This window comes from Cicer arietinum, chromosome 5 (genome assembly GCF_000331145.2).
Source record: "Cicer arietinum cultivar CDC Frontier isolate Library 1 chromosome 5, Cicar.CDCFrontier_v2.0, whole genome shotgun sequence".
Classification (NCBI taxonomy): domain Eukaryota; kingdom Viridiplantae; phylum Streptophyta; class Magnoliopsida; order Fabales; family Fabaceae; genus Cicer; species Cicer arietinum.
The window spans coordinates 72,813,339-72,835,978 of NC_021164.2; the positions used below are offsets into that span (position 1 = coordinate 72,813,339).

Consider the following 22,640-nt stretch of genomic DNA (forward strand, 5'->3'; position numbering starts at 1 on the left):
TCTTCCGACAACCGATGAAATGGCAGCTAGTTACGTGGAAGTCAATACGGATTGCATCACATATCCTCTGATGTAATCAGTCGGAAACCAAAGAATATAGAAAATATGCTTCCACAGTAAAACCAACTTTCAAATAAATTATTTTCCACTAGGATTCGAGTAGTGGTGAAAGATTTGGATAGTTTATGATATCATGGTTTCTTACCTCATTGTCACCAATGTACCCCAGAAAGAAAGATTGCTCAAAGTGTAATATAAATGCTCATCTACATTCTCGTGTTATATACGGTATATCTAAAACACACCCCTAGAATAAAGAAAACAACACCAATAGAGGAAAGCGTATCATCACTTGAGGAATTGATACAGACAATTATCGTGTTAACCAAGTTATAATCATCATCGGCCAAGTAGTTTCAATAAATTGCAGACATAGGAAATTAGTGAATCTCTATTATAAGATTCAGAAAATGTGACCCCACGTAATGTGTATGGATTAATCCAAAAAAAGGAAGCAACCAGAATCATGTAAAAATACTAAGAGACAAGCACACTGATGATATATTAATTCCAATTCCAACATATTTTCATGATAGGACATAAGAAGGATAATAAACCTAACTCAAATAACGCAAATTAAAACAAACAAAGACGCCCACGTTTATAATAGTTTTATAATAAAGATTGGTAGCACGAGAAATAAAAAAAGTTCTACAGATAGATCATGATAGTAAATAGTAAGATATTAAAATATAAAATCCATCAACAACAACATACTATAATATCAACGATCAGGTATCAGTCTCTGTCTCGATCTTGCCGGTGTCAGGTGCATCCTCTGTGGTTGGGGAAGAAGAAGGAGGATCGTCAGAGGGAGGAGCTTCAACAGCACCGTTATCAACGGCGGTGGAACCTATGGTAGGTCTGGCCTTAACAGTTTCAAGCATCCGCTTACTGATCTCCTTGGAATATACCTGGAGGATCTCGATACCGTCGCCACCGTCGGGAGCGGCGGAGTCACCGGCGATAGAGTAAGCCTCATCCTCGATCTGGCGAGCGGCAGCGGAGGCCTCGTCAGGAGGCAATGTACCGTAGCGCTTGGAAAGGACGGAGGGGGTAGTTAGGGTTTCGATTAAGCGATTGATGACCGCGTCGCGAGTGCGCTGGGTAGGTGGCCATATGCTGAAGCCGCCGGGGATGAGTTTGGGTTGGTCTCCGTTTTGTTGCGGTGGTGAAGCGGAGTTTTGTTCCGGTTGGGGTTCGGGTGCGATTTCCGGGTCGGACATTTTCGAAATTGACGTATTTGGGATAATAGGAGAGAGGAGGGTCTGTAAGGAAGAGTATAGGAGTCGCAATTTTTGTGTGTTTGAGGCTAACAAAATGACGGGACTTACGAAATGATTAGGGGTGGTGTAAATTTTCAAATTATTATGGTGCTCTCAAAATCTCAAAGTAAAGTAAATAAATCTTGAACTACAACCATATTGCTCTCTCTATTTTCAAAATGAGTATTTTGTTTAAGATTTTTGTACATATCAGAAAAATAAAACAAGTGAAATAAATTAAGAAGAATGATAATCAGTTTGACAAATTACCTTTATTAGTATTTATCACTAGCCATTAATACAAATAGAATTAATATTTTAAAAGTAATGTATATAATAACAATTGAGAGATTTATTAAAAAAATTATATAGTTGAAGCTACATTGAAAATATTATTATTTTAAAATATTTTTTAAAATGATACATGAAATACTAAAAAAAATATATTATATTTTTATATAAAAAAATAAGAATAATATTAGCGACACAGTTCTTAAAATATATTTGTTAACATATCCTTTAATGATTGAAATTCACATGAATCATACTAAATTTAAATGAGACTCATAATTTTATGAAATTCATGTGAATTTCAATCGATAAAAAATAATATATATATATATATATATATATATATATATATTAAAAATTGTATTGTTAGTTCTCTTAAAAAAAAATAATATTATTGAATGTATATAAAAACTATTATTTATCAGTCTTGTTATAACAAATATGAATTGAAAATAAACCATACTTATAAACACTAAATTGAAATGTAAAAATGAATTAAAAGATTATGAAAAAATTCTAGATATTTTTATTATGATAGAATTAAGATATTAATATTATGATAGAATTAATATTTAAAATATTCAAATTTTTAATTTTTAAAAATAAATATTGGTGAGTTTGTCCCTTTGAGAACATTTGATTAAATTAAAACAATACAGAAAAGATTAGTTCGACCTCTACACAAAAATAACATGCACAAATCGAAAAATAGTCTCAAAAATTTAAATGCATTATTATATAGTCGGTGATGGTCTCCTGCATCCAACTTAAGTGCACAAGATCTCAATTTAAAGGATCTCAAAAAACATTATAATAATAAAATGAGTATGTATTTTATTGAATTAGATATATTTTTAGTTTTTACAAAATTATCACATTTCAAATTTAATTCTCAAAAATATTTTATTCAGTTTTATTCTCTATTTTGATTTTATATAGAATTTTTTTATAGAATAAAACTATCATTTTTAAAAATAAGGACAAAAAATGAATAAAATATTTTGATAGACTAAAAAGTTAAAAAAAAATTATATGGACTAAAATTAAAATTTTTTATTTTATAAAGATTAAAAATTTATTTTACATTTTTTAAAAATTATTGAAACTACATTTTTCTTATTATAACTCAATTATTAAGATTAAAAGATGACACACGACTTTAATTACTCTAATGAATTTGAGAATAAGATAGAATAAACTAATTATTCAAAGAAATTTGATTTGCATTATTCCTAAACCCCATAACCAAAAATGGTTACACTTTAGGAGTAATGAACCACAAGAGATGAAAATAAATCAAACCAACTAATATAGATTTATAATTTAGCTAACAATAAATTTAGTAAGGTTAGAATTTTTTTACACAAGTAAGGCCACAATTTTTTTAAAAGTTTATTTTACTAAACAAGTCAAACTATATACTTCTGAAAAGCAATTTACGCATACTTAATTAAATACATAAATAAACTTTACTATTATTATTATATTAAGTTGTTCAATATTTTATTTAAATCATAAATTTACTAGCACTTTTATATTCTAAACATATCGCTAACTTATATCAATTTTTGGTTTATTTTAAAAATAAAAAAAACCAAGACGGGAACTGGACGTTGGCAGCAAAAACATTAAAAATACAAATTAAATACTTTTGTAACACACTGATACCAACTTATACATTTTCTTTTAGGCCAATATCCAGTTCCTGTCTTAGATTAATCTACCAAACCACCCTTATAACACACAACAAGGCCGTTTATCTTCACCTAATTTTCCATCTCACCAATAACCTTTCTTTAAAGAATTTAAGAAAGGACGTACTAGCTGATAACTACATTTTAATAATTGATGCTGATTGAACAACAAAATTCAACTACCATCCATTTTTTTCAATTGTTATCGATAGCAATATTAGTACTCATAATATGAATACAGATGAGGGGAGGAAGAAGATTACTACAATTTAGAGACAGTGAAGAGAGCCAGAAAAGTTAATAGATATGTGAAGAGGTGACAATGGAAAGGGTACAACAAATTGAGATAAAAATGGGTGTTTCAACTCAAACTGAAAAGTCTTCTATCCTTCATTGAAAAAAATAAAATAACCATGTATATGTCTCTTACACTGTTAACACTTGATGCAATTATACTTCGACCATACAAACAATTTCTTGTTTACACCAAATAATTTCTGCCTAAACTAATTAATTAGACTGCCAAAAGCCACATTATCGCCAAAAATTTGAAATTATCATAATCAAGTGTATAGCATAGCATTGCCAAGAAAGGCATGCTTCTTGTGTAGAAGAAACTAATTCCATTCATACTAACCCACCTCAAAAAGTCATTTTATAATTGTCAGCCATGAACTTCATTCACCAAGTATTTCACACTGCATCATTGTTCTTCAAAGTAATGATTTGGTACCTCTGGTGGAGAAGGCAGATTGGCCACACATTTAAACTGCTTCACACAAAGATTTCATGTCACTCAATTTGCCACAATAAGAATTACATTATAGCAAAAAGAAAGGTTAAAAAAATCACCTTGGTCTGCTTGTATTTATCACGAACAGCATTGAAGGATGCAGCCCTTCTTGATAAATACATATCATGTAAAATGAGAACACATTCTTTCAATTCAGTCGATTTGTAACCCAAGCATTCACACAGGGATGAAGTCTGCAATCAATTCTCAACATTAAATAACTTGAAATATTATTCATTTAGAGAATAGACAAGATTATATTTCATAACATCAAATATTTACCCAAGGATTTACTCCAGGCCTGATAATAAATTTGGAAAGAAATATAACCGATGCAGCCACAACAGAAGGTAAGAATCTGATACACTCATAGTCCAACAAGCTTAACTCAGCAAGATAGTTGCACAGATATTCAAACTGCAAATTGGAAGTCTGCAATTAAAAAAAAACAAACAAACAAGAATTAGTAAACACAATAAAAGCTTTTGACATCATCAAAATATAATAAAAGATTAACTCAAATTACCTTCCGATTCTCATAAGAAATCCCAACAAACCTCCTGAAACACAGTAATTGCACATAAACATTATCAGTCAAATTAACTTAATTTTACCAAGGCTTTAGATATTCATATTTACAATTAGAAAAGTGTCCTTACTTGAGAAATGTGGTTACATTAGGGTTGCCCATTTCAAAATTTAGCGCCTTGAGTATATCAGATTCCATCTTTATGATCTATATTAACAGCAATATACATGAGAAACAAAGCAACACGAAAAAAAGAAGAAAAAAAATGAAATCTGTAGATTCAAACAAGATCAAAATTGGATACAAGATCAGAGACAATGATATAGGATATTTACCTCTTCCAGGCCATACGTGTTATCAGTAATGCTGCAGAAATCTACAGCTTTTGGTGGCGTAATTTCTTCATACTTTCTGCAAATTTAAAAGTAATTAAATTGTGATACTTAAACAAACTAACATAACAACATTTATTTATAAAAAATCGAAAAAATGGTTGTTGAGATCTTACGATGCAATGAGCATGGAGGAAACGCCAAGCAACTGAAGGTTGGATCTTTTGACAGGGTGAAAAGATAAAAACATATCAATGTATGAAATAGATAAATGAAGGGTATCAGGGAGAAGCTTGTATTCTTCTGCAACCTCAACTAACCAATCCACCAATGTTCCCCTCATGTTTGAAGTAATGTCTCTCTGAACACTCTGAATGTAACCAAACATTGGTCTTCTCTTTTTCTGCATCTGAAAAACGAAGAATGCAGAAATTTTCAATTAAATAACAGATTGATTTGAGCAAAAAGAATAAATATTGAACAGAATAATAACAAGAAAAGGATGGATTACCTCCATTGTGCGAAGATAGTCGAATATATCAGATACATAAGCCTCAATAATCCGTTGATTATCATGTTTGGTATTCTTTTTGGTGTGAACTGGCTTATCCAAGTTGGAATCTGGCAATTGAATGGTTGTTGTTGCTGAATTGTTAAGATTGGGATTCTTCAGATATTGAAGTTTCTCATTAGGGTTATTTTCGGGAACAATGAGATCGGAGAGTTCCCCCAACGCAACTCTATGCCTTTTGGGAACAATAACTAGTGGTGGTTGTGCGTTTGCTCTCTTCTTTGAGGCACGAGTCTCCATTACTGAGTGTAACTAGTTCAGTGTTGCTTTGAAGAATAAGAAAGATAGGGTTTGGGAATGAATGAGAGAGCAATGAAATTAGGGTTCTTTATACAATTAGAATTGGTAGGAAATGAAGATGGAAATAGCCGTTTTTCAAAAAAGAAGGGCGAAACCAAATTGATTTTCATGGCGCTATTTGCGTCTTTAAATTTTTGGTTTCAAAATGAGTGCAGTAACTTTGTTTCGCGTTAATTCTTTCAATTAAAAATTATATTCAAATGGCGGTCAACAGCGCGCTGCTTTTTGCGCCATCCAATTAAAAACACAAAAATATATTATTTACTTCCAATTTCCAATAATAAGAGTGTTGAACTTGAACATGAGGTTCACGGATATAAATAAAATGAGTAATAAATTTTTCGAATATGATTTAAATTTAGGTTTTTAGAGTGGGTTTAATAGTCACTATACACCTTAATTTAATAGAAACTCACCATTTTATTATCATTGTAGGTATATTTTACAATGCTCATTTAAAAGTTTATATTACTTTTTGCTTTTTGAATAATATCTTAAATTAAAATTTATTAATGACTTAAGTTTAATTATTTAGTTAAAAAATACAAAAAAGTTTACGCAGGTTCTCAAGAATGTGTAGCCGTTAAAAAAAAAAGTAAATAGATAAATTTATCTTGAAATTATGAACACCTCTCAAATTAGTTTCTAAATTTTTTAAATTGGTAAATACATATTGCAGACTAGTCCAATCACTATAAACTTTTATTATTGGATATTTTGATGTGGCATTTAAATTGGATATATGGTTTATCTAGATTGATCTCACATCAATGTCATCTCAAAGATGAATTTGTGGATAATTGTGATTAGACTAGTTATGAACAAATTAGTCCATGAAATGTTTAAATTTCATAATAAAATTAATATTAGTTGTGATGACATTGATGTGATATCAACGTAGAGAAGTTAAATATTCAATTAATGTATCACATCATAGTCTCTTATGATCAAAACATAAATATAAACAACTATTTTGATTACTATTTTACCATGTTAGGGATGTATTTGTTAATTTACAAAATTTATAAATTAATGTGATTTACACTTACAATTTGAAGGATCAATTTTCTTATTTACTCGAAAAACTTATATAAACTTTATTTTGGTACATAAAGTTGTAAGATTATATCAATAAAATCACTTATATTAATTAGAGTGTATGATGTACAAGTTAACACTAAAGTTACATTGGGCCAATTTTTAAATTTGATTTTGATCTTGATCTTGAACCCAATAAAACTCAATTAGCTAATTCAATAATGATAGGTTTATACAAGACAAAATCATGTTGGTCTCAAAACTCTAATGGTAATATCTAATCATGCAATTAATTTATATATAATTTGCAATTATTTTAAAAAGTGTCAAGTGTCTAAATTGAGCTACTTTCTTCTATTTGTGTCAATAACAAAACAAAAGTTATAAATATAAAGAATCTCTACATTAATCAAATTATTAAAGACAATAAAGACACGAGTTTCACCAAACTTAACGAAAAATAATCATATTATTGCCATAGAACCCTTAAAAAATATAACAATGCATATGATATAATTATTTTGACATATCATACACTATAAGTTATAAGTTCACACATTACTTCAAATAATATAAAAAAAAAAAAAAAAAGATAATAAATATGTGATAAAAAAAAACAATTATCAAACGATTATATTTTGATCGTAGAATATATCCCCTAGGTTTAGTCTAGTCAAACAATTCCATAGTAGTATATGATATTATCCTTCAACAACAACAACAACAAATCAGCCTCTCTTCACCTTCAAGATGATATGCTTCTCATTAGATTAGCTTAGTGTTGGCATGAGTGAAGATAAATTTGATGAATGAGACTGCATCCCTTATTAAGATTGGTTAAACTATTTTTCAATTAATATTTTTTTTAAACTAAGTGTAGATAAATACAAGTGTTTAAACTTTAGAGGAAGAGTATTATTCTTAGTTCATCGTTGCAAAAATACATTGTATGTTGAAAATATTTGTCTCAACATTTGATGAATTTGTTTACACTTGATGCCCTTGTACCTGGACTTGGACACCATGCATATCATCATACAGATTTAAACAAAAGGCATGCTACTTGGTTTGAAGAAGGAAATTTCCTTCATACTAGCCCACCTCAAAAAGTCCTCTATATTTATTTATCAGCAATGGTTTCCCTCTACTGTAACAATTTTGGTACCACCGGCGGGGAAGGCAGCCACACAACAACAAAAAAGAAAGGTTAAAACAATCACCTTCTTCGGTTGCTTGTATTTATCGCAAACAGCTTTCAAGGATTCTGCTCGAGAACACATTCCTCCAACTCGGCCAATTTATAACCAAATTATTCACAAAGAGATAAAGTCTACAATAGATAAATTCTCAACTTTAAGTGCATTGAAATACAGAAACCACCATATTCTTTTATAGAAATAAAATAGATGCAACCCCAATAGAAGGCAAAGAGTATTGTACAATCATAGTCCAACAAGAGTCTTATACAATCATAGTCCAAATTTGAAGTCTGAATTTTAATATACAAACAACAAATTAGTAGCATAATAAAAGCTTTTGACATGACCAATAAACAATTAATGATCACTTTTTAACTCACCTTATGAATCTCAGAAGCAAATCAAACAAACCTCTAGAAACACATTAATTGTGTATCAAATTACTTAGCCCAATTAACTTCATTTCAGCATTTAGGAACTTGAGTATGTCAAACTCTGTTAGGTCCTAGAACATAGGAGAATTTGTAAGGATTGAAGTTACGAAGTTAGTTAGGGGTTAGTTTAATTGTTAAATTTGTTAGATTTTCGGTTTTAGTTGTTGTTAATCTTATGGTTTATAAATAGGACTAACCTCCCTTTAGGAGAAGGGATGAATTCATTTTATGAAAGGTTTAAACTTGGGGGTAGCCTTGAGTACAAGTTTATCTTATTCATTGTAAACCTTTTGTAACCTTCTCTTTCAATCTCAATATATCAATAAGAAAAGAATTATTTTTACAAAAAAAAAATCATAACAGCTTCCATCTTTATTACATGTATTAATGCAATTAACATGATAAACAAAGAGACATGAATCAAAATTAAATCTAGTGGTTCAAACAAGAACAAAATTTAATACAAGACCAATGACACAAGTGTTATCGGTAACGTGGCAGAAATTTAAAGGGTGTAGAACCTTGGGTGTGGTGATTTATTCATACTTCCTGCAATGCATCACTCTTCTTCAAAGTAATGTTTTAGTACCTCTGGCGGAGAAGGCAGATTTGCCACACATTGAAACTGTTGCAGACAAAGATTTCTAAGTCACTCAATCTGCCACAATAAGAATTACACTGTCACAAAAAGACAGGTTAACACACTAATCCTTATTTCGAAAATTTCAAGATTTGGAAACTTTCGAAACTTTCCAAAATTTTTAAATGTAATCCTTATTTTAAAAATTTGAAACTTTTGAAACTATCAATTTTGAAACAATTAGTAAATAATCAAAGCATTTAACATCAGCAACTAACAACATAAAAAAAACAGTTCAGCTCACCTTTTTGTTCTCAGAAGCAATCCCTACACAACTCCTGAAACATAGCAATTGCACATAAACATAATCAGTTTAATTAACTTCATTTCATCAAGGCTTTAGATATTCAACTTTACAACAACAACAAGAAGAAAAATCCTTACTTTAGAAATGTGTTTACATTAGGGCTGCCCATTTCAAAATTTAGGATCTTGAGTATATCAGTTTCCATCTTTAAAACCTACAGTAACAGCAAAAAAATATGTATGAGAAACAAAACAATACAGAACAAAATGAAATCTACTACTTCAAACAAGACCAGAGACAAGAATAGGATAATTACATCTTCAAGGTGATAGGTGTTATTAGTAATCTGGCAGAAATCTACTGCCTTGGGTGGGGTGATTTCTTCATACTTTATGAATATTAAAAAGTAATTGAATTGTTATGTTTAAGCAATTTAACATAGCAACATTTATTAATAAATAGATAAACAAATAGTTGTTGACGTCTTAGGATGCAATGAGCATGGAAGAAACACCAACCAATGGCCACATAACGAAACTGAAATTAAGTTAAATAAAATATTTCAACCTTTTATTGTATTTTTAATATATTTTTGTGTTGTGTATGATACTTTCTCGTGTTTCTGTTAAAAAAAAAAATACTTCATTGTGTTGTACTTTTACCAATGCAATGCACAACCAAACACTCCTTGTTAACCACCGAAAGAGTTAGGTCTAAAGATTCATACAAATCAACCTCTCTTCACCTTCAAGATAATATGTTTCTCATTAGATTAGCTTAGTGTTGGCATGAGTGAAGAGAAATTTGATAAATGAGATTGCACCCTTTATTAAGATTGGGTAAACCATTTTTCAATTATTATTTTTTCTTAAAACTAAGTGTAGATAAATACAAGTGTTTAAACTTTGAAGAGTCTATTATTCTTAGTTCATCATTGCAAATGTTGAAAATATGTGTCTCTTACATTTGATGTATTTGTTTACACTAGATGCCATTGTACCTGGACATGGACACCATGCATATCATCCTACACATTTAAACATAAGGCATACTATTTGGGTTGAAAAAATGCAATTTCCTTTGTACTAGCCCACCTCAAAAAGTCTTCTATATTTATTTATCAGCAATGGTTTCAGTTATCAAGTTATTCACTCTGCATACCTCTACTTCAAAGTAACAATTTGGTACCGCTGGCGGGGAAGGCAGGTGTTTGTCACATATTTGAACCGTTTCAGACAAATATTTTAAGTCACTCAATCTGCCACAATAACAAAAAAGAAAGGTTAAAACAATTACCTTCTGTCGCTTGTATTTATCGCAAACAGCTTTCAAGGATTCTGCCCTTCTCGACAAATACAAATCATGTAAAATGAGAACACATTCTTTTATAACCAAAACATTCTGAATATAACCAAAACATTCACATAGAGATAAAGTCTACAATAGATAGATACTCAACTTTAAGTGCATTGAAATACAGAAACCACCATATTCTTTTATAGAAATAAAATAGATGCAGACCCAATAGAAGGCAAGAGTCTTATACAATCATAGTCCAACAAGCTTAGCTTAGCAAGAGCCTTATACAATCATAGTCCAAATTTGAAGTCTGAATTTTAATATAGGAACAACAAATTAGTAGCATAATAAAAGCTATCGACATGACCAATAAACAATTAATGATCACTTTTAACTCACCTTATGAATCTCAGAAGCAAACCAGACAAACCTCCAGAAACACATTAATTGTGCATCAAATTACTTAGCCCAATTAACTTCATGTCAGCATTTAGGGACTTGAGTATGTCAAATTATGTTAAGTCCTAGAATATAGGAGAATTTGTAAGGATTGAAGTTAAGAAGTTAGTTAGGGGTTAGTTTAATTGTTAAGTTTGTTAGATTTTCTGTTTTAGTTGTTGTTGATCTTATGGTTTATAAATAGGACTAACCTCCCTTTAGGAGAAGGGGTGAATTCATTTTATGAAAGTTGTAAACTAGAGAATGCTCTAGTGAGAGAAGAGTGCTCCCTTGGGGTAGCCTTGAGTGCAGCAAGGTTATCTTATTCATTGTAAACCTTTTGTAATATTTTCTTTCAATCTCAATATACCAATAAGAAACATTCATTTGTTGCAAACTGTATTCGTTTGAATCTGTTTTTACACCATTCCTCTAAGAATTATTTCTTACTAAAAGAAAGGATCCTAACAGCTTCCATCTTTATTACATGTATTGATGCAATTAACATGATAAACAAAGAGACATGGATCAAAATTAAATCTAGTAGTTCAAACAATAACAGAATCTGATACAAGACCAATGACATAAGTTTTATCAGTAACGTGGCAGAAATTTACAGCCTTGGGTGTGGTGATTTATTCATACTTCGTGCAAATTTAAAATTGTTGAAACTGTGATGAGAAAGCAAACTTACACAAGAGTTATAAAAATCAAAAAACGTTCTTTTTTTTTTGAGGTCTTAAGATGCAATAAGCATGGAGGAAACATCAAGCAACTGAAGGTATCAGATTCCTCTCATGTTTGAAGTAATATCTATCTCTCTAGTGGTGGTATCAGATTCATAAAAAATGTGTCCAAAATTAATCTAAAATACATATTAGGTTGCTATTTTTATACATTAAGCTATTGTTCAAATTTTTCTCATTCGTTGTGTGAGTTTGTGAATCAACTTTTAATGTGATTAGTTGCTTATTGTAATACCCCGTTTTTCAAAGCGAGGGTATATTTTTTTTTTCCAAAAGTAATTAAAAACAAACAAAGAATTAAATCATGAAATGCCTTTGGATAAATAATTGAGTCATTAAAATTTACAAGCAGCGGAAAAGTTTCTCCAATTATAAATTCCAAGACATTTACACAACAACAAATGGTACCTGGGACCCATTCAAATAAGAAGTCAAACTGACAATATATTAGTATAAGTACAGTTTTCCAAACTAAGAATACTCCAATCCAAAAAGAAGGACACCTAGTCCCTATACATCATCCTAATCTGATCATCCTACCAAAAAGTTATACACCCTGAGTATCACCACGCGCCCCGTGAGATCCTCCTAACGTAACTGCAGTCAAGCATTCCCATCTCCATTCCCGTCCGTAGGGTACGAACCGGTAGGACCGTCCTGACTCTCATCTGAGGGCAAAACCCAGATTTCCACAATAATTGTAAAGGGTCACCAACCAAAAAATAACAGTTAACACATAGCAATTAAGTTTTTAAATGCTCAAAATGACTTTTCAACTAACCATGCACCTTAACAGGATTTTCAATATGCGAAAAGTTCATACAATACTTTGTCAATTAAAAATGAAGTTCTCAATCTCATAATTAACACATAACAAAACAAGACATGGATAAGTTAATGAGTAATCAATCATCTAACTCAAACTGAGGATTTTCATTGAGCCAATCGATTGGGAAATCGATTGGGGTGAAGGTTTTTAATGAAAACAGAATCCTGGGCTGAATCAATCGATTTGGCAATCGATTGAGTGAGTATTGAGCCCCCAGGTTTTAAGCCAATCGATTTCCAAATCGATTTGGTCGAATATGGATGAGTCCCTGACTTAAGGCCCAATCGATTGGGCAATCGATTTCGTAAATGATTTTCGAAAACTGATTACAAAATCGATTGGCTAATCGATTTTGTCCATTTGGCCAAGCCCCTGACTTCCATCCAATCGATTGGGAAATCGGAATTAACTCAAGTCATTCCAAATCAAGTCCACAACCTAACACTTAGCAATTCCTACGCGATTACCACGGCAAATGGGATCTCGATAACCATCATACTTACACCCAATAATTAACACATAACACTTAGCACCTTCAACGTAATTACCACGATAAATCAAAATTCAAAACACTCAAACATAGACTCGAATCAAACACGACTCGCGTGCCAAGCACCCTAATGCAATGCGTATATGCCAAAATGCATGGACTCGGAATTCCAAACCAAAACCCTCCTCGAAGGGCCGTAAATCATAATTGTACCGCCTATCGCAGGCCAAAGTACCAATTACCGAGGTGCCACCTATCACGGGTCAGCACGATTTACTAAAATGCGTAAATCATAAACGTACCACCTATCACGGGTCAGTACAGTTTACCGAGGTGTCACCTATCACAGGTCAACACGATTTACTAAAAGAAAAAGCGGAAATCGTAAATGTACCACCTATCACGGGTCAGTACAGTTTACCGAGGTGTCACCTATCACAGGTCAACACGATTTACTAAAAGAAAAAGCGGAAATCGTAAATGTACCACCTATCACGGGTCAGTACAGTTACCATGGTGTCACCTATCACGGGTCAACACGATTTACTAAAAGAAAAAGCGGGAATCGTAAACGTACCGCCTATCACAGACCAACACTTTTCAAAACAACATTAAATAAATAAGTCATTAAGAGATTCCCCGTTCTTAATACCGATTTATCTTAATGATTTTCAAAACAAAACGTTAAGCAAACAGACATATTAAGAGATTCCCCATTCTTAATACTGATTTATCTTAATGATTTTCAAAACAAAACGTTAAGCAAACAGACATATTAAGAGATTCCCCATTCTTAATATACTTTTGACTTAAACGATTTCCACACAAAACATTCGGTAAACAAGACATTAAGAGATTCCCCATTCTTAATTCTCATTTACTGAAACGATTTTCAAAAACAAACATTAAGTAACCGAGACATTAAGAGATTCCTCATCCTTAACGTCCAGTTAACTTAAACATTTTCCTCAAACGCACATTAAGTAAACCGAGGTATTAAAAGATTCCCTATTTTTAATACTCGTTTAACTCTAATGGTTTTCAAATTCCACGGAAACAAACTCAAACATACTCTCACATTCAAACCATAATTCACAACAAACACACTAATTAACAAACATCAAGTATGGACACGCCAAATACAACGAACACAATTCAACACAACGTGACACCCAAATGCATCAGACTTCATTTACTCATAGTCATACACAATGACTTCAAATTCATTTACCACGAAACATTCATCAGTATAAACAAAACTAACTCTAAGGTTTTACCCATAACGCATTAGATTCGTTTTTCCCCAAATCGATACATTAAACCCTAACAAATTTCTTCCCACACAACCACAAATAAGTCTCTAAATGCAAACTAAAAGTTTGGAAGGAGCCCTTACCTTAAAGTTAGTTTTAACGTGGGTTTCCGGTACCGCGAGTAAAACTGGTCAAATATTTGCTCGTAACGTCGCCTCCAAATTGGTCCCCTAGCACCGTGGTGTGGTAGTGAGCAACTTTCCCTTCTAACTCTTCGCGAAAAGAAGCTTGGATCTAGAAGAAACGGAGGGGTTTGTGTTTGGATCTCAAATACCGTTTTTCTTCGTTTTCGAATCAAAGAGGAAGAGTGGAGTTGCGAAATCCTTGTTCTAACTCTCACCCAACCTTGGGTTACTAGTTTTGAAGAAAAGAAAGCGACGAAAATGAAAACGGGAGAAAGGAGGAAAATTGGCCGCGGGTCAGAGGAAGAAGACGATGGAAATGGCGATTTTCTTTCCTTTCTTTTTCTTTCCTTTGTTTTTCCCTTCTTCCTTTTTCCTTCCTTCCTTTTATACTATTTTCTTTTCCCTTTCCTTCCTTCTAGTTTTTTTTTTTTTTTTTCCTCCAAACAAACATATATAGATAATAAATATAACTTAACAAATATCTCAAAATATCTAGATATTTGTTAAATTACCGTTTCACCCGAAACGCATTAAATTATCCGTAAAGGATTCACCGCAGTTAATTTCAATTTATTTATCGACGAGTAATTTTAATTGGCATCAAAATATCTTTTTGATTATAAAACTCCAAAATATTATTAACTTTAACTTAAAAGCCTCCGAGCCAAAATCTAAAATACACCAAAGATACATAAAGGGTACTTTAAAATTATGGGTCTTACACTTATTGTTTGTTAGGTCAAAATTGGTTGTTTATTTTTATGACACAACTTTTTCAAGACTTAAATAATATTTTTGTTCAAAAAAAAGATAAATAATAATCCTTAAACATAATTTCCATGACTCTTAGGGGTTCAAGATCAAGTTTTACACTAATGCTGATGGAAGAAACACTATACAACTACCATCGATGTTCTCAAAATGGATTCTCTCACTTCGTCATCTCTCTCATAAAAAAAAAACAACTGAGGTGAAATGGAAGAGTATGGCAAAAAATTAAGAGACAATGAAGAGAGCAGGAATAATTAAAAGAGATAAAAAGATGTGGAGCCTGAGAATGTAAAGAGTACAAATAAAGATAAAGATAGGTGTTTCAATTCTAGAGAAAAAGTCTTGCATTCTTCATTGCAAAAATAATAACCATGTGGTATCATATATTTCTCTTATATTGTTTACACCTGAGGCAATTATACTTCTACCGTAAAAATCAAACTGTTAAAACTAAAAAATAAAAAAATAAACTAAAACTCTCACTAATCACTGTGTACACCCTATTCTGCAAGTGACCAATCATATGAATTAGTTTATCATGGACAAGATCCCAGGAGCATCAATTGTATTAACAAGTGACAACTTTAACAAAAGGGACTTGGCAATTAGTACCAAAACCAGATTCTCATCGTAAGTTAACAGCCAGTCAGCATCAGTAATTGTCAGCCATTAATATTTGTCATATTTGTCAGCCAATCTCAAAAGTCCTTCATAATAGCCAATCTCAAAAGTCCTTCATATTTGTCAGCCATTAACTTAATCCACCAAGTAATTTACCCTACGTCACTCTTCTTCAAAGTAATGTTTTAGTACCTCTGGCGGAGAAGGCAGATTTGCCACACATTTAAACTGTTGCAGACAAAGATTTCCAAGTCACTCAGTCTGCCACAATAAGAATTACACTGTCACAAAAAGACAGGTTAACACACTAACCTTGGGCTGCTTGTATTTATCACGAACAGCTTTGAAGGATGCAGCCCTTCTTGACAAATACAAGTCATGTAAAATGAGAACACATTCTTCCAACTCAGCCGATTTGTAACCAAAGCATTCACACATGGACGAAGTCTGCAACAGATTCTCAATATTAATCACCTTGAAATATAATTCTTTTAGAGAATCTAAAATTAAAGTTGATAACATCAAATATATACCCAAGGATGTAATCCAGGCCAGATAATAAATCTGGAAAGAAATATAACTGATGCAGCCACAACAGAAGGCAAGAACCTGATACACTCATAGTCCAACAAGCTTAACTCAGCAAGATAGTTGCACAGTGATTCAAACTGCAAGTTGGAAGTCTGCATTATAAAAAAAAAACAATTAGTAAATATAATCAAAGCATTTAACATCAGCAACTAACAACATAAAAAAAGCAGTTCAGCTCACCTTTTTGTTCTCAGTAGCAATCCCAACACAACTCCTGAAACATAGCAATTGCACATAAACATGATCAGTTTAATTAACTCCATTTCATCAAGGCTTTAGATATTCAACTTTACAACAACAACAAGAAGAAAAATCCTTACTTTAGAAATGTGTTTACATTAGGGCTGCCCATTTCAAAATTTAGGGTCTTGAGTATATCAGCTTCCATCTTTAAAACCTACAGTAACAGCAAAAAAATATGTATGAGAAACAAAACAACACAGAACAAAATGAAATCTACTACTTCAAACAAGACCAGAGACAAGAACAGGATAATTACATCTTCAAGGTCATAGATGTTATCAGTAATCTGGCAGAAATCTACTGCCTTGGGCGGGGTGATTTCTTCATACTTTCTGCATATTAAAAAGTAATTGAATTGTTATGTTTAAGCAATTTAACATAGCAACATTTATTAATAAATAGATAAACAAACAGGTGTTGAGGTCTTACGATGCAATGAGCATGGAAGAAACACCAAGCAATTGAAGGTTGGATCTTTTGACAGGGTGAATAGATAAAAACTTATCAATGTAGGAAACAGCTAGATAAAGGGTATCAGGAAGAAGCTTGTACTCATCTGCAACCTCAACTAACCAATCAACCAATGTCCCCCTCATGTTTGAAGTAACCTCTCTCTGAATATTCTGAATGTAACCAACCATTGGTCTTCTCTTTTTCTGCATCTGAAAAACAAGCAAGACAAAATTAAACACCCATAAATTTTCAATTCAATAACACAATTATTTGAACAAAAAGAATAGAAATTTAACATAAGTAACAAGAAAAAGAGGGATTACCTCCATAGCATGAAGATAGTCATTGATGTCGGATACATAAGGCTCGATATCTGGCAATTGAAGGGCTGTTGTATCTAATTTTTTGAGATTGGAATTCTTCTGACATTGAAGTTTCTGTGCAGGGTTATTTTGGGGAATAATAAAATCGGAGAGTTCACCCAAAACAACTCTATGCCTTTTGGGAACAATAACGAGTGGTTGTTGTGAGTTTGATCTCTTCTTTGAGGCACGAGTCTCCATCTCCGAGTGTAAGTAGTGCAGTGTTGCTCTGAAAATTAGGGTTTGGAGAATGAGCGAGTTGAGCAATGAAACGAGGGTTCTTTATACAAAAGAATTGGTTGAAGAAAATGGAAAACTGAAGACGGAAAATAGGTATGTTTCCCATGGCGCGCTAAAAAATTTAGCTTTGAAAATAACTAGCGCAGTTTGAGTTCGGTAAATTAAAAATAAATTAAAAATTATAAAAACTGAGATTTTCATGTGGCGGTCAATAGCGCGATGCTATTGCGCCATTACCTTGGCTCCCTCCAAATATATTTAATTATTCTTCGTCAAAAATCTTTTTAAAATATATTTTGCGGTGATTTTTTTTTTGACGAAATGTTGTGAAACTTTTTAAACCATTGTGCTATTTTACGTATTGGTATGCGTGGATATTAATTGGGATATATATCATCCAACAACAAAAAGTTTTGATAAAATTACGATTAAACAACTATTTTAATCTCCATATGTGTGAATTTGTGTGAAGTGTGTTTTTAATTAGTTGATTTAATTTTTAATATATATTTTTTATTATTTCATTTAATTTATAAAATTATTAACAAAATATATACTAAAAATATATTTATAATTTTGATGCATTCAAAAATTATAACAACAACATCTCATATATTTAAGAGTAAAATAGTTGTTTATTCAAAAATTATATTTGAATTTTTTATTTAATTGTAATACATTTATACTTTTTTTTTATTTAGATCTTTTATTTTTGTAAAAAAGAAAATACCTTTTATCTTTTAAGAGTATGGTAATATTTTAAGGAACCTACTTTATGCTTTTAAATGGGTCAATTCATATTTATGATACTAACACAAGTTTCACTTCAATTCAAAAGTTATTTAACTTAAAATTTAATTTTCGCTCTTCAAAATATCACATTCTCTCTCTTAATTTTCACTTTCAAATGTATAAAACTAATAATTTTTTTTATTTCTATAAAGATAATATTTTTAATGCTATAAAACTCACTTTTAAAATTCTTTAAATATGCAACTTTGACCAAATATATAGAATATAAAATAACATGTGATATATGCAAATAATATTTTACTACTTTTAAAATAACAAATTTAAAATACCCCCACTTTTATAAAAATATATTCTAAACGTGTACAAGTTAATTTTTGGGTTCTTTTTTTTCTAGATATCATTCTTTTAATAAAAAAAAAAATCTAAAATACTTTATTTAAAAATAAAAACACCAAAATGTCTTATTTTTCAATTTTCACTAAATCGCATATTGAAAATGCAACCTGTGAAGAAAAAAAATTATTACTTACATTAAAATTGACTTTTTAAATAGTATAAAATTAAGGTTAAGAATAAAATGTACAAACTATATGAACTATATTAGATATTCAATCATAATCTAAAATATGGTTAAAATGTTACCAATATCTCAAATCAATTTCTACAATTTTTTGTATCTTTTATAATTTTTAATTAATTTAATATATTTTTATTATTAATTTTTCTTTATTTTGTTATTTAATATTAATATACATGTATAAAATGTCACATTCTCTGATAGTCACATTCTCTTATACACGATTTGAATTTATAAATTTATTTACTTCATATAGTCACATTCTCAAGATAAATAAAAACCTAAAAAATATGACATTTTAATTTATTTTTTCTTAAAGTAAGGTAATTTTTAAAGAGATCTATAAAAAGAAAAAAAATTGTAATTCTTTTTCATCTTTTAATAAATAAATAAAATAAAGTGAAATGTCCCACTTAATTTACTCTTGTCTTACTATAATTGATTGAATCATATAAAATTCTATAATTGATTGAATCATATAAAATTCTAAAAACTTGTGTGAATTGCATAAATTGTAAAAAAATATGCAGCTTATAAAAATTATAAAATTTGTAAAAATTAAATTAAAAATAATAATTGTTACTTATTTTTCTTTCATTTCATTTCAATAAAAAAGTGTCTCATAGGTCTATTTCCTCACATACAAATCAATCTCTTCATAATACCAAATGATATACAGCATTACATTACAATCAAACGATTAAATATTATATAAAATGATCAAATATCATTTAAGACCTGATCACTTTGTTTTTCTTGTCTTATCATATATAGGACTCTATCCTTTGATTCAATTTTAATGTGCAGACAACCAAATCAACAAAAAATAAAGAATAATACAATATTGCATATATTAAATGCAGTAATTGGAAATACAAAATTCGCCAAACTTAGCATTCAAATTAATGTAGAAAAAACTCATCAATATACACACTTCGTGAAAATTAATAAACACTTTACTTTAATAAAGTTTTTTTCTTAAAAACAAAATATTGATGAATACAAATGGTTAAACTCTAGAGATAAAATCTAATGTTCTTAATTCATCGTTGCAAAACTACATTGTATATGGAAAATGTGTCTCTCTCGAACACCAACGAAAACATGTAAATAGCTAATAAAGTTATCAGCCAAAACTAAAATTATCACATGTACATAGATCTAATAGTAAGTATATGTCCACAAAATAACTGCATGAGACTACCTAAGTTGATAGCAAGTACTTGAAGAAACAAGACCAAAATCAGCGTGCTACTTGTGTTGAAGAAGCAAATTTTCTTCATACTAGACCACTTCAAAAAGTTCTCTATACGTTAGAGATGTATTTCAATCATCAATTTATTCACACTGCATCACTCTTCGTCAAAATAATTATAAGGTATCTCCGGTGGGGAAGGCAGATTTGCCACATATTTAAACTGTTACAGACAATGATATTAAGTCAATACTAGCCATAACAAGATTAAATGTAACAAAAACGCATCAAAATAATGATTTGGTATCTCTGATGGGGAAGGCAGATTTGCCACATAGTTAAACTTATGGACAATGATATCAAGTCAATACTAGCAATAACAACATTAACTGTAACAAAAAGAAAGGTGAAAATAATCACCTTATGTTGCTTGTATTTATCGCGAACAGCTTTCAAAGATGATACCCTTCTTGACAAATACAAGTCATGTAGAATGTGAACACATTCTTCTAACTCGTTTGATTTATAACCCAAGCATTCACTCAAAGATGATGTCTGCAGTAGATTCTCAACATTTAAGTGCCTTGAATGACAAATATTCACATGTATTTAATAGAAACAAATAGATTAAAGTACAATAACAGCAAACAATTACCCAGGGACGTAAGGCAGGACGGATAATAAATCTGGCAAGAAATATTACAGAGGCCGCCACAACAGAAGGCAAAAATCTTATACAGTCATAGTCCAACAAGCTTAAATCAGCAAGATAGTTGCATAGAAATTCCATTTGCAACTTTGAAGTCTGCATTTCAAAATACAAATGAATAAGTAAACCTAATTAAAGCTCTTGAAATCACCAATAAAAAATTAATGAACTGTTCAACTTACCTTTTGATTTTCAGTTGCAAATCCAACATACCTTCTGAAACACATAAATTGTACATTAACACAATTAGTCCAATTAACTTCATGTCATCAAGGCTTCAAATATTCAAATTTACAACAACAACAACAACAAAGTCTTACTTTAGAAATGTGTGAACATTAGGGCTGCCCATTTCAAAGTTGAGAGACTTTAGAATATCAGCTTCCATTTTTATAACCTACATTAACATCAATTAACATAAGAAACGAAAAGACATGTAACAAATTGAAATACAGTAATTTAAACAAGAAAAAATACATAGATCCATAAAATAAAATAAAAGTGAAATGTGGTATCAGTAATTCACAAACAATTACCTCTGCCAGCTCATATGTGTTATCAGTAATGTGGCAGAAATCTACCGCCTTGGGTGGGGTGATTTCTTCATACTTTCTGCAAATAAAAAAGTAATATTTAAGCAAACTAAAATGAAAGTATTCATAAATAAAATTAAAAAAATAAATTGCTGATGACTTACGATGCGATGAGCATAGACGAAACACCTAGCAACTGAAGGTGTGATTTGCTGACAGAGTGAAGAGATAGGAATCTATCAATGTATGAAACAGAGAGATGAAGGGTGTGAGGCAGAAGCTTGTATTCATCTGCAACCTCAACTAACCAATCAACCAATATTCCTCTCATATTTGTAGTTACATTTTTCTGAATTTTCTCAATGTAACCAACCATAGGTCTTCTCTTTTTCTGCATCTAAAAAAAATCATACAAAAAAGGCATTAATTTAAACACCCAAAAATTATCGACGAAATAACACAATTGAGTTGAACAAAAAAATATTCTTTTTAACGTAAATAACAAAAGAAAAATACATTACCTCCATTGAACGAAGATAGTTAGATATATCAGATTCATAAGGTTCATAAATCTGTTGATTATCACGTTTTCCATTGTTGTTTCTCTGAACTGGCAAATCCGACTTGGAAAAAACCAAAGGATGGTTTGTTGTTGATTTCTTTAGTTTTGAATTCTTCCTGGTTTGGGGTTTTTCTTTGGGTTGATTTTCATTGAGATTGGGTAAATTGGGAAGTTCTCCCAATACAACCCTCTGTTTTTTAGGGTTTATGACAAGTGGTTCAGCGTTTGCCCTCTTTCTTGCGGCGCTGCGAGTCTCCATCTCCGAAAGCAGTGAAGTGTTTATCTAAAGCTGGAGATGAAGAAAGAGTAAAGATTTGGGTATGTGAAGATTGAATGAAGGGTGAAGGAGTGGGACATGGTGTTTATAGAGTGGTAGATTTGGTTGGAAATTGATAAG

The 22,640-nt window shown here is 30.9% G+C and overlaps 5 protein-coding genes and 1 non-coding gene across 7 annotated transcripts; 1 reads left to right on the plus strand and 5 right to left on the minus strand.

The window, feature by feature from the left end:
• Window positions 1-529: 529 nt before the first annotated feature.
• Window positions 530-1,406, minus strand: LOC101508679 (MFP1 attachment factor 1). Its single transcript, XM_004501488.4, has one exon. It carries the CDS (start codon window positions 1,284-1,286, stop codon window positions 792-794), a length of 495 nt encoding a protein of 164 aa, XP_004501545.1. The 5' UTR covers window positions 1,287-1,406; the 3' UTR covers window positions 530-791.
• An 826-nt stretch (window positions 1,407-2,232) lies between these two features.
• LOC113786877 (U6 spliceosomal RNA) lies at window positions 2,233-2,339 on the plus strand. Its single transcript, XR_003473185.1, has one exon. It is a non-coding gene; the product is annotated as a U6 spliceosomal RNA (small nuclear RNA).
• A 1,324-nt stretch (window positions 2,340-3,663) lies between these two features.
• Window positions 3,664-5,983, minus strand: LOC101508364 (G2/mitotic-specific cyclin C13-1). Its single transcript, XM_004501487.4, has 8 exons — window positions 5,476-5,983; window positions 5,141-5,373; window positions 4,968-5,043; window positions 4,763-4,839; window positions 4,630-4,663; window positions 4,386-4,535; window positions 4,163-4,297; window positions 3,664-4,079 (listed from the first exon to the last, which is right to left on the minus strand). Exons 1-8 carry the CDS (start codon window positions 5,773-5,775, stop codon window positions 4,014-4,016), a joined length of 1,071 nt encoding a protein of 356 aa, XP_004501544.1. The 5' UTR covers window positions 5,776-5,983; the 3' UTR covers window positions 3,664-4,013.
• Window positions 5,984-8,214: 2,231 nt separating this feature from the next.
• On the minus strand, window positions 8,215-15,576 carry LOC101508145 (uncharacterized). Its single transcript, XM_073368857.1, has 6 exons — window positions 15,569-15,576; window positions 14,592-15,014; window positions 10,555-10,651; window positions 9,531-9,607; window positions 9,391-9,424; window positions 8,215-9,131 (listed from the first exon to the last, which is right to left on the minus strand). Exons 1-6 carry the CDS (start codon window positions 15,574-15,576, stop codon window positions 9,066-9,068), a joined length of 705 nt encoding a protein of 234 aa, XP_073224958.1. The 3' UTR covers window positions 8,215-9,065.
• Window positions 15,577-15,678: 102 nt separating this feature from the next.
• LOC101507825 (putative cyclin-A3-1) lies at window positions 15,679-18,165 on the minus strand. Its single transcript, XM_004501486.4, has 8 exons — window positions 17,636-18,165; window positions 17,289-17,521; window positions 17,116-17,191; window positions 16,937-17,013; window positions 16,797-16,830; window positions 16,559-16,708; window positions 16,338-16,472; window positions 15,679-16,253 (listed from the first exon to the last, which is right to left on the minus strand). The coding sequence occupies exons 1-8, from the start codon at window positions 17,873-17,875 to the stop codon at window positions 16,188-16,190; spliced, it is 1,011 nt and encodes a 336-aa protein (XP_004501543.1). The 5' UTR covers window positions 17,876-18,165; the 3' UTR covers window positions 15,679-16,187.
• Window positions 18,166-20,355: 2,190 nt separating this feature from the next.
• Window positions 20,356-22,634, minus strand: LOC101507304 (putative cyclin-A3-1). 2 transcript variants are annotated; one of them, XM_004501485.3, is made up of 8 exons: window positions 22,203-22,634; window positions 21,846-22,072; window positions 21,685-21,760; window positions 21,469-21,545; window positions 21,331-21,364; window positions 21,095-21,244; window positions 20,860-20,994; window positions 20,356-20,662 (listed from the first exon to the last, which is right to left on the minus strand). In XM_004501485.3, the coding sequence occupies exons 1-8, from the start codon at window positions 22,500-22,502 to the stop codon at window positions 20,597-20,599; spliced, it is 1,065 nt and encodes a 354-aa protein (XP_004501542.1). In that variant the 5' UTR covers window positions 22,503-22,634; the 3' UTR covers window positions 20,356-20,596. The 2 variants fall into 2 exon arrangements, with proteins under 2 accessions (XP_004501542.1, XP_004501541.1); XM_004501484.3 differs by having other exon boundaries at window positions 21,846-22,078.
• Between the last annotated feature and the right edge of the window lie 6 nt (window positions 22,635-22,640).